The sequence below is a fragment of the Danaus plexippus genome, chromosome 6 (assembly GCF_018135715.1).
Source record: "Danaus plexippus chromosome 6, MEX_DaPlex, whole genome shotgun sequence".
NCBI classification, from domain to species: Eukaryota; Metazoa; Arthropoda; class Insecta; order Lepidoptera; family Nymphalidae; genus Danaus; species Danaus plexippus.
In genome coordinates, this window is record NC_083540.1 from 4524563 (window position 1) to 4539457 (window position 14895).

At 30.3% G+C, this 14895-nt stretch overlaps 1 protein-coding gene and 1 non-coding gene across 2 annotated transcripts; both read left to right on the top strand.

Annotated features, from left to right (window-relative positions):
• Positions 1-7549: 7549 nt before the first annotated feature.
• On the top strand, positions 7550-7631 carry Trnas-gcu (transfer RNA serine (anticodon GCU)). The gene has a single exon. It is a non-coding gene; the product is annotated as a tRNA-Ser (tRNA).
• A 635-nt stretch (positions 7632-8266) lies between these two features.
• On the top strand, positions 8267-13868 carry LOC116779210 (uncharacterized). The gene is made up of 13 exons (XM_032673414.2): positions 8267-8461; positions 9609-9855; positions 10123-10297; positions 10380-10540; positions 10679-10977; positions 11055-11311; positions 11382-11589; positions 11669-11935; positions 12208-12399; positions 12552-12707; positions 12847-13072; positions 13183-13370; positions 13602-13868. The coding sequence occupies exons 2-13, from the start codon at positions 9620-9622 to the stop codon at positions 13733-13735; spliced, it is 2499 nt and encodes an 832-aa protein (XP_032529305.2). The 5' UTR covers positions 8267-8461; positions 9609-9619; the 3' UTR covers positions 13736-13868.
• Positions 13869-14895: the final 1027 nt, after the last annotated feature.

The following is a 14895-nucleotide window of genomic DNA, read 5'->3' on the forward strand; positions in this document are numbered from 1 at the left end:
CCATTGTGTTATTAACTTTTCATTTTTTTAATACAAAACCGTTATTAGTAATACACTCATTATAATACGTATACTTTTTTTTATATAATTCGTATCTTTTTGAAGCTTGAGACGACACATAAAGTATATAAATTTGATTAGTTATTACTTATAAATGAAACCTGAATGAAAAATACTAATAGTAATATTTATACGAGCGTACCTGTCTTAAGTACATACAATTAATAGGCAAATGTAGACAATACTTCACTTTAATTTTATTACTTTGAAAAGCACATTATAAAGTTATATTCATAAACAAAGAAAATTAAAATAATCCATGAGAACTTAGGAGTTGAATCTGAGGTGTACTTGACTGGACAAAGGGTTAGCCCCCTTCAATCTAGACAGTGTCATGAGTTCGCAGCGACTGACGCTAGAGGACGCTAACCTTTGCATTTGACCTGCAAGTCTGGATTCGTCAATTTACTTCTAAAGGTGAATGACACCTGAAACATGACGTTATCAATAAAATCGATCAAACACATTTCAATTATTCAATTAATTCATCCATATTTGTTTAATACATTTATTTCTTATATTAAATTACTTTTATTTATTGAATCCAAAACATCATATCAAACATTTCTTTCCGTTAAATACAACGTATCAGAAACAGAAAGCCTGTATAATTGAAACCAATTATAATATCAATGCGAAAAATTTCACCGCGCCCATATTATGAAATGCTGTCAGATCAAATTAGTATATGTTTTAATGTATTGATTTGCCCTCATTTATTAGCTTGACCCGAATGGATGTTCGTTAGGAAAATTTATGCTTTAGATTTTATATCAATAGTCACTTGATTTTTGAAAAAAAAAATTGTTTAAAAAGAAATTTTACGAGAAAAAGAAATTCTAAATATTTATTATGTTTTATTTTTAATTAACATTTGTTACAATTGTACAAATTGTTACAAATCAGCTAGACCTTTCCATGTTAAAAACATTAAATATTTCTTTTGAGCTCTTAATTATAACGGAAGAGCAAGATTAAAAGCAAGGTTAAGTGTCATAGTCGGCTTCAATTTAATCATGCATCGTTAAACATATGTCAAGATCAAGACATTCGTTTACTTTTAATTTTTCTTTTATATTTTACTCTTTTGAGTCTAAGAGAACTCACACCGCTGTTTCAAATATCAAATATAACACTTTAAAAGACATTTTTTACTGTTTGGAAATATGATTACTAAATGTAGAACTATTTCAAAGATTCATTACAATACCTAATAGTGGAATATACAACTTAAAATATTCCTTTTATCTCACATTGAAAATATATTTGATTATAAATGTAATTAATTTCTCTGGATATATGTAGTAAAGTAAAGTAAAAAGTGCGTGTCACACGCCATCTACCCACATACTTTTACGTTCAAGTGGTTTCTTAACTGCGATTTATTTAATTTTTTAATATTCTCCATAATACAAATTTAATGGACGAATGTTGCCTCTTACATTTTTAATTATAATTAATTAGTTTCTGTAACAACATTTATGAAACATTAGATATGAGACATGAGTAAAAACTTCGTGAAATAATTTAATATAAGGAGAAAATAATTATACATATGTATATAACACTCAGTTGAAGTTCACTTATTACTACTTTGAATTACTTATGTTTATAATTAAGAGAAGAAGTATCATAATACATAATTTGATCAAGGTTCTAAATATATACATACACCTAGCTACACTTTTGCGATTTCAGATTTACATCTCGTATATTTCGTTATGTTAAACATTGTTACTTCGTTGAAAACTTGAACACCTCCTTCAAAGGTCAGCGACCATTTTGAAAAGAAAAAGAAAACGAAATCCAACATCTTACTGAAAATACCGTTACAAGTTAAAAGTTTTAAAGTAAGAAAGGAAAAGAACTTTTCACTGTAAACATATAGAAATATTGGATATGTAAAATCAAATATGTATATAACAAAGATACATCGTACATAAAAAGTTAAATTATTAAAATATTTAATAAATTTTATAAAATTATTATAAACGATTTGATAACAATTGCTCGCTTTAAAATGATTGTAAAAACATTTCATAGTATGAGAAATATTAATTGAAATTGCGATTGCAATCTAATTTGTATAGTCCTAGAGTATTTTTAAAGATCAAAATCGTTTTAGTTTAATCTTCACATGACGTTCGTAAGTTCTGATGTTTGTGATAAATAAAATATCAACAAATATTATGGAATAAATTTCAGACTTAACGTAATCTGTGTCAAATATGTAACTATGGTTAGCAACATTTACCTGTGGAACAAACTCTTGACTTAAGCTGTACAGCTAATAATAAAAGTGTTAAAGAACAATCCCAGAAAATATACATACATGCAAATTGTTAGACTTAGTATTAAGTAGCTTATATACTATACAATAAGTAGAACATTGTTTTTAATATAGGCATGCGAAATAGTTATAAACATTGTTACATTTTGTATGAAAATCCGATTTGAATCAGTTTCATTGATAGCGCACAGCGAATTCAGTTTGCGGGTGGGTTCAGATTACTTCAGATCATATTCAACCGCTAGTTTCCCCAGAGAAGGGTTGCGAGGGATGTATTTCTCGTGAGCATTATCTGAACCATGAAGGTATAATTATCCCGCTATTGAGCAAATACGCTAATTACCGATAAGTCACCTATGACAAAATGGTAAAATATAATATTTTCTTTAATTTAATGCGTTATTATAAAACTGTTTTCAAGTGCCGTTAATTTGTAACTCCTTAGAAATATCACACCAAATATCATCAAATACATGACCACTGTGTGTGTTAACATCGTTGTATCGTCGAATGTATTAACATATTAAATAAGTTCTAAATGGGTTCACAAGAATCTTATATTCAAACAGCGCTTGTGAATGATTGTACCTCGGTACAGCTATGCAAAGCGTAGTCGGTCTTTAGTGTGCTACGCATAAAACTTATAATACAACCTCAACAATGCACGAAAGCTGTACTAGGAAGGATGCCTAGCAGACCGTACATCGTACACCGCCACGCCGTCTACCCCCCAAACTCCCCAAATCCCCCCGCCAACTCCCCACTTAACTATCTTTCAGAATTTCATTTTCCGCTTAATACAGTGATGGCAGAGGCTGATTTTAATTTGTATTTTGCATGTTATTGTTGTTGCAAATATCATTTGTATCTATTTTCGTAACGACTTCCTAATGTTATAATTGAAAAGGGTTTGTTACAATTGTTTTGAACATCTATATCTGGTTGTGAAAATAGAGTAGGTAATAATATATTTCTTTAGTTATTAACTTCTGCAGTTTTTCTAATTAACGCGTTATAAGAATTAAAAAATAGGAATAAAGATATCTAACTAGAACTTTGATTATAGCTGGGGGCGCCTTGATTCTTTGTAGGGAACTGTGGAGGTTTTTCATTGACTCCACCGAGCCTTTTGAGGCGGTGGAAATTATTTTCCCAAGTCCAAACTGCGTCTCGCAAAGTACACACGACCACTATAGAACTCATCTGCAATCTGTGCTGCAAACACCATAAGGGCTGAATTTCAACTCGTTAGCCGCCAACTATATATACCTTACTTGTATGTATAGTCGGATGCGCCGCGCCACTAGTTTTGCGTGTTAAAACATTAATCATTTTTAAAACTCATTCTACATCACATTAATGTCTTTAAGGCAAGTTTTTAACGACATACATAATTTTGACAATTGAATATACTGATCTTTACAGAATTTAGAAATCTTATTCGTCGGAAGTGTTAATATTTTTTATTCATCACTTAAAAGTATTAATACAGAAAATGTTGTATAGAATAAACAAAAATTCAATTTGCAGATTGATACGAAATAAAAATACAGAAGACGTTTGTATTCATAAATATAACATACATTTTCCGGTAGACAGAAAATTGCTTGCAATGAATATGTATCGGGTCCTTGTTTCTTACAAAAGAGAGCAACATTTAAATAGAAAGGCATTAAAAGGGTGATTTTATGAGCTTTCTCCTGAAAGCGATACGAGACGCTGCAAAATTTTTAACAATGAAAGTTTCAGTGACCTTTATGTTGAAATGATTTTAGCTTGTAATTTATAATTGCTCTTCTCTAAACTAATAACTCGAGTTACAGTCAAGAAGGTAGTACTAGGCACAATGTGAGTAATTGGCGAAAGAGGTTCTAAAACTGTTCGTGCGCTATAAATCCGCTTAGTAGGATCCCTAATTGAGTTTAACTTGATCTTCAATTCATTTACACGTCGAATTCAGATAACGTTATCCAATGATGTATTTGCTAGTTAAGGATATTTCAGATTTAGTTCCCATTCTACATCATAAAGAATAATAATATCTTTAAAAGAAAACAACTTTAGAAAAATTAATAAGTTAAATTTGATTACATATAATTGATAATATTCTTTATATATTTCTTACGATGTTACTAATAGTCAATTAAGTAATTTAATTAGGCTTTGTCAGAACTTCCTAATTTATTCTACCGTTTGTTCACCATAACTTATCTACATACTACATTCATAGCTTCAAAGTTTCATTATTATTATAAAACAATAATAGTTTCCGTACTCCCATCAATTCGCAAGTCACGCGGCGCCGCACATTTCCGTTTCACGGATGATTTTCCTGTACTGCGCCCCTACCACGATTTCGAATCGTCGAATAAAACACACTTTCCAGTTTTTCATTCATAAATCTCATCAAAAGAGAGTATAAACTTAGGAATATGAGTGAATAACTTAAAACTCTCTATGTTTTGTTTGGTTTATGGTAACGCGTGGTAAGAGTACGGATATTGGACAGCTAACATAAAATAAATAGTTGTCAATTTGGAAACACGTCTTATACTTTTTGAGTGTCATATTAAAAATAGCCCATTTACAAAGAACAAGAGTTATATAGGTACCTACTTATATATTGTAAAATATGAAAAGCGATTTGTTAGAACTGTCTAATACTCACAATGGATAGTCAAGAAAAGTTATTCTAGTAGAAAAGATATAACAAAAGTCAATAAGTTTACAAGTACCGATCGTGGCTTTATAATAGACTATTGTATTTCAGGTCTGACTCAATCTCGTGAGAGGGATAATCTCTAAGGCAGACATCCTCGTCTATATTCCGAAGGAAATTATGGAATACGGTCCCATCCTTGTCGGGAAATAGTTTTGTCAGTTTTGCACATTTATTACTTTCGCTAAGAAAGGAAAAGTAAGTTGAAATTTTTATAACATTTTAAATTATTAAATAAGTATTATATTCAATATTCACTGCCATATTTCTTCTGTGTCTCTTGTACTTTAACGTAGGTATTCACAGTTGCAATTATTTTAAATACATTCGAAGAAACCAATCGATTGTAATAGGAGTTGCTTTCCTAATCCTGTACAATTTACCGACTCCGAAGACCTTCCCAAGTCTTCGCCAATCCCGACATTTGCAAGCTAAGTCCCTGCATTTTTGCGACTTCACTTTAACACAGATATTGTACTGGTTTCCTTGAAATGAATCAACGTAACTCAGAAAGTTTTTTATATATTATCCGTTCACATTTCTTTATACAAGCTAAAGAGTAAAATCAGATAATGTGCAAATTAATATTCTTCACTCTAAAAACACAGGTACAGCATAAAATAAGAGGAATATATCGTTACAGCTTTCACATACTTCAAGATTTCCTCCTAATTTATGAGTTAAAGAAGTTTACGTCAGATAAATGAGCTATGATTTTTATTTTATATATAACATACCATAAATCGTTTCTTTGTTGGCAGGTTCCGGTACAGCGCTGCAGCGCGGCGGCGGGCTCGAGACGGTCGGTCTCACAAATCAATGTAATGTTCTGTAAGCAATCTGAAAGAAAGGCACGTCTAGACGTCCTGCGTTCCAGCATCTGAAGAGTTATATTGATATATCAAAGCTACTGCAATTAAGTTTAACACCTTTCCTGAAGTCCTTTCCCTCTTGATTATCGATGTTTTTTGTACTAAACATTCAAACAAACAAAACCTTTGTTAACATGTCGTTGATATAAATATAGCTTAATATATATATTATTTCAAAATGATAGCTGAGGTTCATATTAATTTCTGTTTCGTTATTTCATTTGTATATGAGAGAGCGTTTCAGTCTACTTGATACAAAGTTTGTTTATTAACTCCCCCTTTATGAGGCAAAGGGGGGAGTTAAAAATCATGTTTATAACAAACTCCTCCGATGGAATGTTAAATTAAAGGATCTTAGAAGCCACAGATAAAAATGGTTTCTTTGTTAAAAAAAATATTTTCGTATATTAATAGATATGCATTATAAACTAAAACATAGAAAAACTTAAAACCAGAAAAAATCTTATTTGTATAGTATTAGCGGCAGTACAAGATTAATTGTCTACTATTTACATACCTGTGTACCTACAATAGAAAAATAAAACATACTAAAGTTACAAATCTTGCTTTGTCTTACCTTCATTTGTGTTACGTATTTTTTCTTGACTAATTTTATGATTTCTAACGGGAAATGGTCTATGATTTTTTTATATTTTAATACAGTCAATAATTCTGATTTCAACGGTTTAAATTATAAGTGATTGCGGTATTAATATGACATTATTCCTTTGTCTCCAGAGTACATCATATAACATAATAAACTTAAAAATTCTTTACCTTTTGTCTTTGATAAGGTTTAGAAAGTGAAGCCCTTCTCTAAGACCTTATTACGATTATTAAATAAACTATATTGCAATTAAGTTGATAATAATATTTTTAACAAAATAGCTTTTTAGTGACATCTAGTGTTACTAGTAAAGTGTTTTAGTAATACTAGGATTCTGAACGACAAGGAATGAAGAATCAATAAGAAATTAAATAACCACTTGAAATAATTACCTTACTTCAGTAACAGATTTTATTGTAGAGCCTTCTATAATAAAATATTTAATAAAATTTCTGACAGAGACCTCTAGCGGTCTCAATTACACCTATTGCGCTTCTTTTTTTTTTAACCGGAATTTGTTTGCTTCATTGTGTGATAGATGTCGCTTTGGAGAAAAGATCTTAGATTCTAAATATGTAAAATTAAGTACGCTGATTCAAACATTAGTCATATTTAGTTCAGACATGTTCAAAAATAATATAATCGTAACAATTATTCATAAATATATTCATAGCTGATGTTCAAGTATGTAATATTGCATTTAGATAAAAAAAGTTATGTCCTAATGTTTATCTCAAATTATTTTTAAATTGTTGCTTTCTATTTATATTAATGATAAGCATAATATAGAATATGATCCATTTAACTAGATGTTTAAACTATAAACATCTTATTGTTTCAAATTAACTAAATGTTCCTATCGTTTCAGACTCACTCCAAAATATAACATTAGAATCATTATTTTATAAATGTACATAAAACTCTTTTTATATTTAAGAAAATAATAAAAAATATAAGGTTATTCCTTAATGTAACTCACAAATTTGCGACTACGCATAAGCGACGAGGTGGCCGAGTGGTTAAGGCGTTGGACTGCTAATCCAATGTGCTCTGCACGCGTGGGTTCGAATCCCATCCTCGTCGATCCTTTTTGGAAATACTTATATCTAATTTAAAAACTAAATTCATTATTTTTTTGTAATTTATATTGCTGTTACACGTGCAGCTTTGACAGCGTCACCGAGCTAGATTAAATAATAATTATATTAATGTTGAAAAATTATACATAGAGTTTAAATAATAATCGACCTACAAGGTCAAGGTCATATACAAAATATATCATTTATTTGAGAACATGTAATTGAGAACAAGATGCTCTTTAATTTTATAAATAAATACATCATGTCTAAATAAGAACAATAACTCCAAAGAAATATATAAAACAATTATATTTCATACTTATAAAGCCGAAAATTAAACACAACCTGTTCAGAGTTTTACAATTCGTATTTAGAATGACTTTCTTTTTAAACTTTTATGCTTTTACGATTATGTCTTAAATATTTTATACATAAATTTTAAAACTACGTTCTTCCTACAAAAATTTTGGAAAATGTAATAACAATGCTTACAGATTTCGCCATAATCATCGCTATCTCTGTAATCGCCTGCGGAAAAACAGATACACCTACCTGCCTAGATAATAACAGCCAGTATGGCTATCAAACTTTACGAGTTTATCTAGACCTGCTTTTTATTATCTTATCGAGGAATACTGCCCTTTATTTTACAAGTCGTACCAAGGTATGCATTCGGTGATACAAGAGAACAATTGGTGAATATTTAATATCGGTTTTATAATTTTAATCCGTTTTCTAGATTTTTAATTCGAAATATGATACTGTAAGTGATAATATTGGTTCTACTGACTGTTTTTATACGATATTGTGTTTGTGATTGCGTAAATTTTAAAGGTAAATTTGATATTTTATTATTACTATTGTATATATGTCCATCACTTCTTGGTTTTGTAAAATATACACATTGTAACGTTAAGTAGATAGTTAAAAACTTTTTTGGACATCTTTTTTCATTATTTTTCAACCATTCACTCAATTTTCTTTAAGAGACTAGCATGTTGGTGCAGTGAAAGTGTTCTAATTTTATCTTGTATAGTCCACATGACCTACATTGAGACTTTTTCGTGTCCTATTAATCTAGTCAACAGTCATTTTTAGACAGGTTTAACAATTACATGTTTTTTTGTTTAGGTAATACCCACTCATGTTAAATGAAATATTTTTATTCAAAAACCTACCTGAAAGTATTCTTTAATTTAATTTGTATTTTTTTTTAGTTATAACTATCTTAAATGATAAGAAAACAGTTTCAAGGATAGTCGATTGTGTTACAAAAGAATAAAATAGGAATTCACAACATGTAAAAACTGTATGCTTATTCTAAGTATCAAGTATGTACAGGCATACATAAGAATTTTGAATCATAAATTGTCTCACTTTATCCCTAGTATTAACATAGGTTATTGATCGTGGGAAACGTGAAACTATTCGTATGTAGTGTGACGATATGAATCCTTAGAGAACTCACTATAAGTCAGAGTTTAACAAAGCCTAGATAACTATACAAATAAATATTTTTTTTACATGCCGAAACTAACGTCGTCTGTAAATAGATGTTGTAAGCATTTTTTAAAAAATATATAATCAGCCTGCCACTCCTTAACATTACTGATAATTAATTGTTAAATCGTTTACTTTTATCAAATGACACATGCACATACTATTCTAAATTCGTACGTGTAGTATGAATTTGTTGGATTTTTTTATCAATTGCGCTACTTAGCTCTTTTATTTCGAACAACAGATAGTGATGAATCGATAGATAATGTGCTTTGAGCTCTAACAACATTAAAATGCATAGTCACATTCCATAACAATATCAAAATTTTCATCTTTTCATCAATTTTATATTTTTATTTAAATATAATTTAAATAATAGTATGGTAACACATTTGATTTAAATATGTTTGATTTCCAATTAATTTAAATTGCTTCAACTGATTGAAATGTATATGAAAAATAAGATTTAATTTCTCCTCAGATTTTGCCAGCATGTTTTGGTTAACAGTCTTCGTGTTGGCTATTGCCGCTAAAGTGCAATGTCAGTTAACTGCACAATCGAGTGTTGCACCAGAGCTCAGAGAATGTTACACAGATCGTTTACTCATAGACAGAAATAATTTACCACCGATGACAATGCAAGTTTTAATAGATATTATACAACAAGTGGAGGACAATCCTAATGTGAACGTGGATTTAAGACAACTTGTTATTTTGCTGCTTCAAACGTAAGGCATTAGAAGGATATATAACATTATCAATACAATGAAAGTATATTCTAAAGATGTACATTTATGAGGAGTATGGTTATAGTTTTGATATGTAATAAAATTTATGTTAATTTAATTTTCCAATCGTCATTCTATGCTTTGAAATGCTTACAAATAAGAGTTAGCAGGAACATATAAAAGTAAACGACATAGTTTTGAGTACACAATACTGTAAAAAACAAGAACAGAGACCGTTAAATTACTAACAAACAATTTTTTTCACAGATATCGACAAGATGGTATTGAATATCATCAACCAGAGACGAACTTGGCGTCACCGGGCGTTTTGCCATTCTCCCCTACTTTCCATTCGTTTCATCGCCACCGGATTGTTCAATCCAGAATAATTCAGGGAAATCAACAAGTCCTAGCAAATAATACTCTAAATTCATATCTAAAGGTTGCATTAACATTACTTATATATAAAATTAATGACAGTTAAAATTGTTTCTCTTAAATTATATTTATTTATTTCTTTACAGTGTACTCTCCACCATATGTTTTCCACAGTTGTGGATGCTCGGCTACGTGGAAATGAGAATCAATGTAATCAGCTTTCTCAATATCGAGCTTTACGGACGAGCCGTGATTTAACACAACGTTTATTGAAAGATGACGTTGAAATCTTGGACTTGAAAGCTATGTTAGTAATTAAATGGAGTTTTTGTAACAAAACTTACAGATGATATCCACTAATACTCCTCGTCAGAGACTAATATAGACAAATATATACGATATTTTAGTATTGAAATGTAATAGTTTAATATTCTTAAACATTCAGGTCCTCTGTAGATACAAATGGACAAATGAGGCATTATAATCCAAAAGATGACGTAGAATACAGTGGCATGGATGGTTTAAAGTCTGAACGTCAGCTTCTGGGTGACAGCCAATGTCCACTTTTAGGCGGTGTGGTATATACAAAGTGGGGTGCAGTTTCCGCTGGAAATGTGCTCGCCGGTATAGCTGGTGGGGCCCAATTACAAAGAGTTCCAGTGAGGGAACTTGTAAAAGGATCTGTTCTTGAACACCCCAATGTACAAGAATTTGTTACATCTACATACCCAACTACACTCTCTGGTACATGAAATTGTATTATTTTAAGGTAAATATTTGACTGCTTGAGGCAGTTATAATTCAAAGTTATTTTTTTCTAGGCGACTTAGCGGAAGCTGTATTGATTCAAACAAGGAGAGGGAACCCTTCAGTTTCTATCGGCGCAGCTGGTAACTGGAACTCAACAGAGGCACCGAGATATTTTATGCTACACAGCAGAACAAACTTGGAGATGACTGACCCTGAAATTAGAGGAGACGTAGATGGATTTGTTTTGGGCTCTATTGTAACTTCAGCACTTGAGTCTTCCAGTTCTTTAAAATTGTCGCAACTTTTAGATATGTATTACAGTCCAAGGGTAAATATCTTTTCAATTTTTTTTAAAGGTATTTGTTTTCAAGGGACTAATACTGAATTTTATCATTAAGAACGGAGTGTTCGACCCATCGAGAAGGGCATGCAATCGTCGCGATTTAATTCAAGAATTTATAACTAACAGCAACTTACCCACTTTAATATCTGAGACGTACACATTTAGTGCTGTTTTGGATACCAATATGCTTTTACCTGGTACTATAATGAGGGGGCTGCAGGACCCGGTTGCTAGTGCAGTTAATAACTTCCAGACGTACACATGTTAGTAAGGTTTGATATATTTAACGCATGCTATTATTGTTTTGTTTATGATGGTCTCTGAAGTAAAAAATTGTTACAGCTAATAACCTCAATGACCTCAACTGCGTTGTGAGTGAAACCTCGACTGATTACAGACTTAAAACTAATCTCTACATCGTTCTTGATCTGTCCTGGCCATATCAATCGATATATCCTGCTATTTCACATCTATTAGACAGTATTGAAGTGGGAAAGTATGGATCAAGTGTAACTCTATTAAACGCCTTCGACGGTAGTGTTATCGTAAACACAACGTTCTCCTTGTCTGAATTCCATTCTAACTATACACAACAGATACATTGGTCATGTAAGTCTATATTTATTGGTCTATTTCTTTAACAAGATTTTTCTTTTAACAAAAGTAGTGTGTTCAAAATATGAATATATCTTTAATTGAGGTATCAAAATTAATTAAAAATATATTTCCTTTCTTTATAGAAATATCGAAATGAATGTAACTTGACTCTCATTAGTTACATATATATTTAATTCTTGTTTGTCATCTGTGCAAAATTTGCTAAATGAATGTAGGCACCTAACTGATTGTAATTCTTTTAACAATTTTTATATTTTATCCAGTACCCTCTGGTGTTAACCTTGAAAGTACATTAACAAGTATTCGTATATCAATGCACAGTCGGCTTGAAAATGAAAAAATAGCTAACTACGTCGGTGGAAATTCGACAGTGCTTTTATTCCTCATCAATACAGCTATAAACAATAATCAAGCTGTTTGGGAGCAAACTAGAATACTTAACGAAACGGTGCCTGGTAAGCATTACTTAAATTGATAGAAAGATTTCTGATACAACAATAGTGACAGTGAAAACTCTAAAACCCAAAATATAGTTTTATTTAAATTTATGGTCCTATTTCTAATTGCAATTAATACTTTCTGTTGATAAATATTTTGTTTATTACAGATCTTAGAATATTGTTTGCAACATCAACGAATCAATTCGATAGGATTTGGAATTTAGTACGCGATATGCATAATGATATCAGTGTCATCTCGTTAACTTCAGATGGGACGAATGTTGAAAATAATATGCATACAGTTCTGAGAAATATTAGAAAGGGTGAGTTATAGTTGTTTAAAAAATAAATACTATGAACAATCCATTATGTACGGTTTATTATGTCAGAAACAGCCTTCTATCGCTTGTTTGTAGCAAAAACAGAAGTGGCTTATTAATCTTCCTATTTTCCAATTACCAGTTGGACGAAGAGTGATAAATCCAGCCTGTGGATCTACTTATTCCGACACATCGTCTGGAACTAGACAATTTGACGACTACGTTGAACCAGGCTACGTTAACTTTTATTCAGTTTCTCCGAATTACTTCTTCCATAACAATGATAATAGAAGAATTCGCATTTCAAGAGCGGGAGCAGGAGTTGGCAATCTTGTAGTATGTTGGTCCAGAATTTATTCTCAGCCCAGGTAAGAAACTAATAATTGTATAATGTGGAAGAAAAGTGTCTATAAAGTTCAACAAATTCTGATAATGTTTAATTTGAATCGATGATGTATTTTAATGTCTTCTATTTAAGGCAAAATTCGTCGGTAGTTGTGGTCGAAGACAATGCGGTAACGTGTGAGTCATTGACGTCTGGTAACGTGGAAATTAGATTGCAACACCTGTGTAGTGGATTCTACACCATAAACTCCTGTCCATTCTTCTATTTCTCCGTACAGTCCGTTGTACCAACACCAGCGACATTATCTGCAGTTTGTACAGGTAAAATATATATTATTATATGTCACTTTATTACATTCAGCCAAACTAATTAGACTATATCACTATCTCTGTTTCAAATCATAAAGAAACCTATAAGTAATTTAAAAAAATGTTCTAAATCGTGTAATTCGGTATATAAATATTAAATACAAACCTAATTCTAAAATTCAAGCCGTCAGGGTCAAATTAAATAATTATCAAAAATGGTTAATACCTTCTCTTCTTTTCTAGAAAACGCGTGTAGATTCCCATACAACATCAGGTACCAAGTGCAATTGGAAGAATTTGGATGTTACAGTAGCGGAGTCTCTATTGGAGTCAGCATAAGCCTTCTTCTTCTTACAATTTTCTTTAATGTCCTTTAGTTTGTGTTAAGATTTTAGAGAATTTATATTTTATTGTGTGTATATTTGGATAATGTATAATTATAATAATACACAACTATCTTTAAACACTTATATCGAAGAGAAATAAAATTTTCATTAATTTATTTTTTAAGATTGATTTAATTTCGGTTGAAAATACGACAGCCCTTTAATTTATTCATATATGTATATGATATAATGTCATTCACAATACTTTACCTGGTAATTGCTTTTATTTATAGGTACCTATCGTTTTAAGCGCCGCCTTTGTAATCATTGTTATATTTTGAATGACACAGGGTACATAATTTAAAATTTAAAATTATGACTTACTTGTATAATTTTGTATTAAGTTTTATATGCTATAATTTAATTTTTATATAAGAATTATACAATGTTAACATTAAGTGTACTGTAATATGATTACTTGGAAATTAACGTTTACAGGTTTCTTAATAAAAATATTATTTATTAGGGTTTATAGCTTCTTGCGTAAAATTTCTATACCTAATAAATTTTATTGAAAAGTTTTCCAATTTCGTTTCTACAACCATATGTACAATGGCTACAGTCTTAAATGATTATATTAATCAGATGACCTTTAAAACATTTAATATTACAATGATTATTATAACAAAGAACTAGTTGAACGAAACGACTGTAATCCGAAATAGAGCCGATCCGAAATGTAGTAAATCCGAAATACATATATTTAGTTTAATTTTTTTTTTATTTTGAATTTCTTTCTTTGTATAGGAAATGACAAATACACATTTTTTTAGTGCATCAGTTTCAAAAATTTTAGAGTAAGTAATAAATGAAATTCAATTCCCCAATTCATATTGCAATGAATAATGATTCATATTACAAAAATATTTCATGGTAATTTGCTTAAACACACCGTTTGAAATTAAATTAATATTAGTCATACAAATCTTATTTATACACTCATTGCTGTAAATACCGATAAGCTACCGGTCAAATATTTTCAAATAATATTATTTTTCTAATAACTCTTAGTGTACTTAATTTGGTAACATTAATAAAATATCTCTATAAACGTTTAGTGTCAAATGCCATATAATTATAATTCGAGTACATTATTATATAAAATGTTTTTGGTTTTAACATTGTTTAAATCTACGCTTTATCAAGTACCT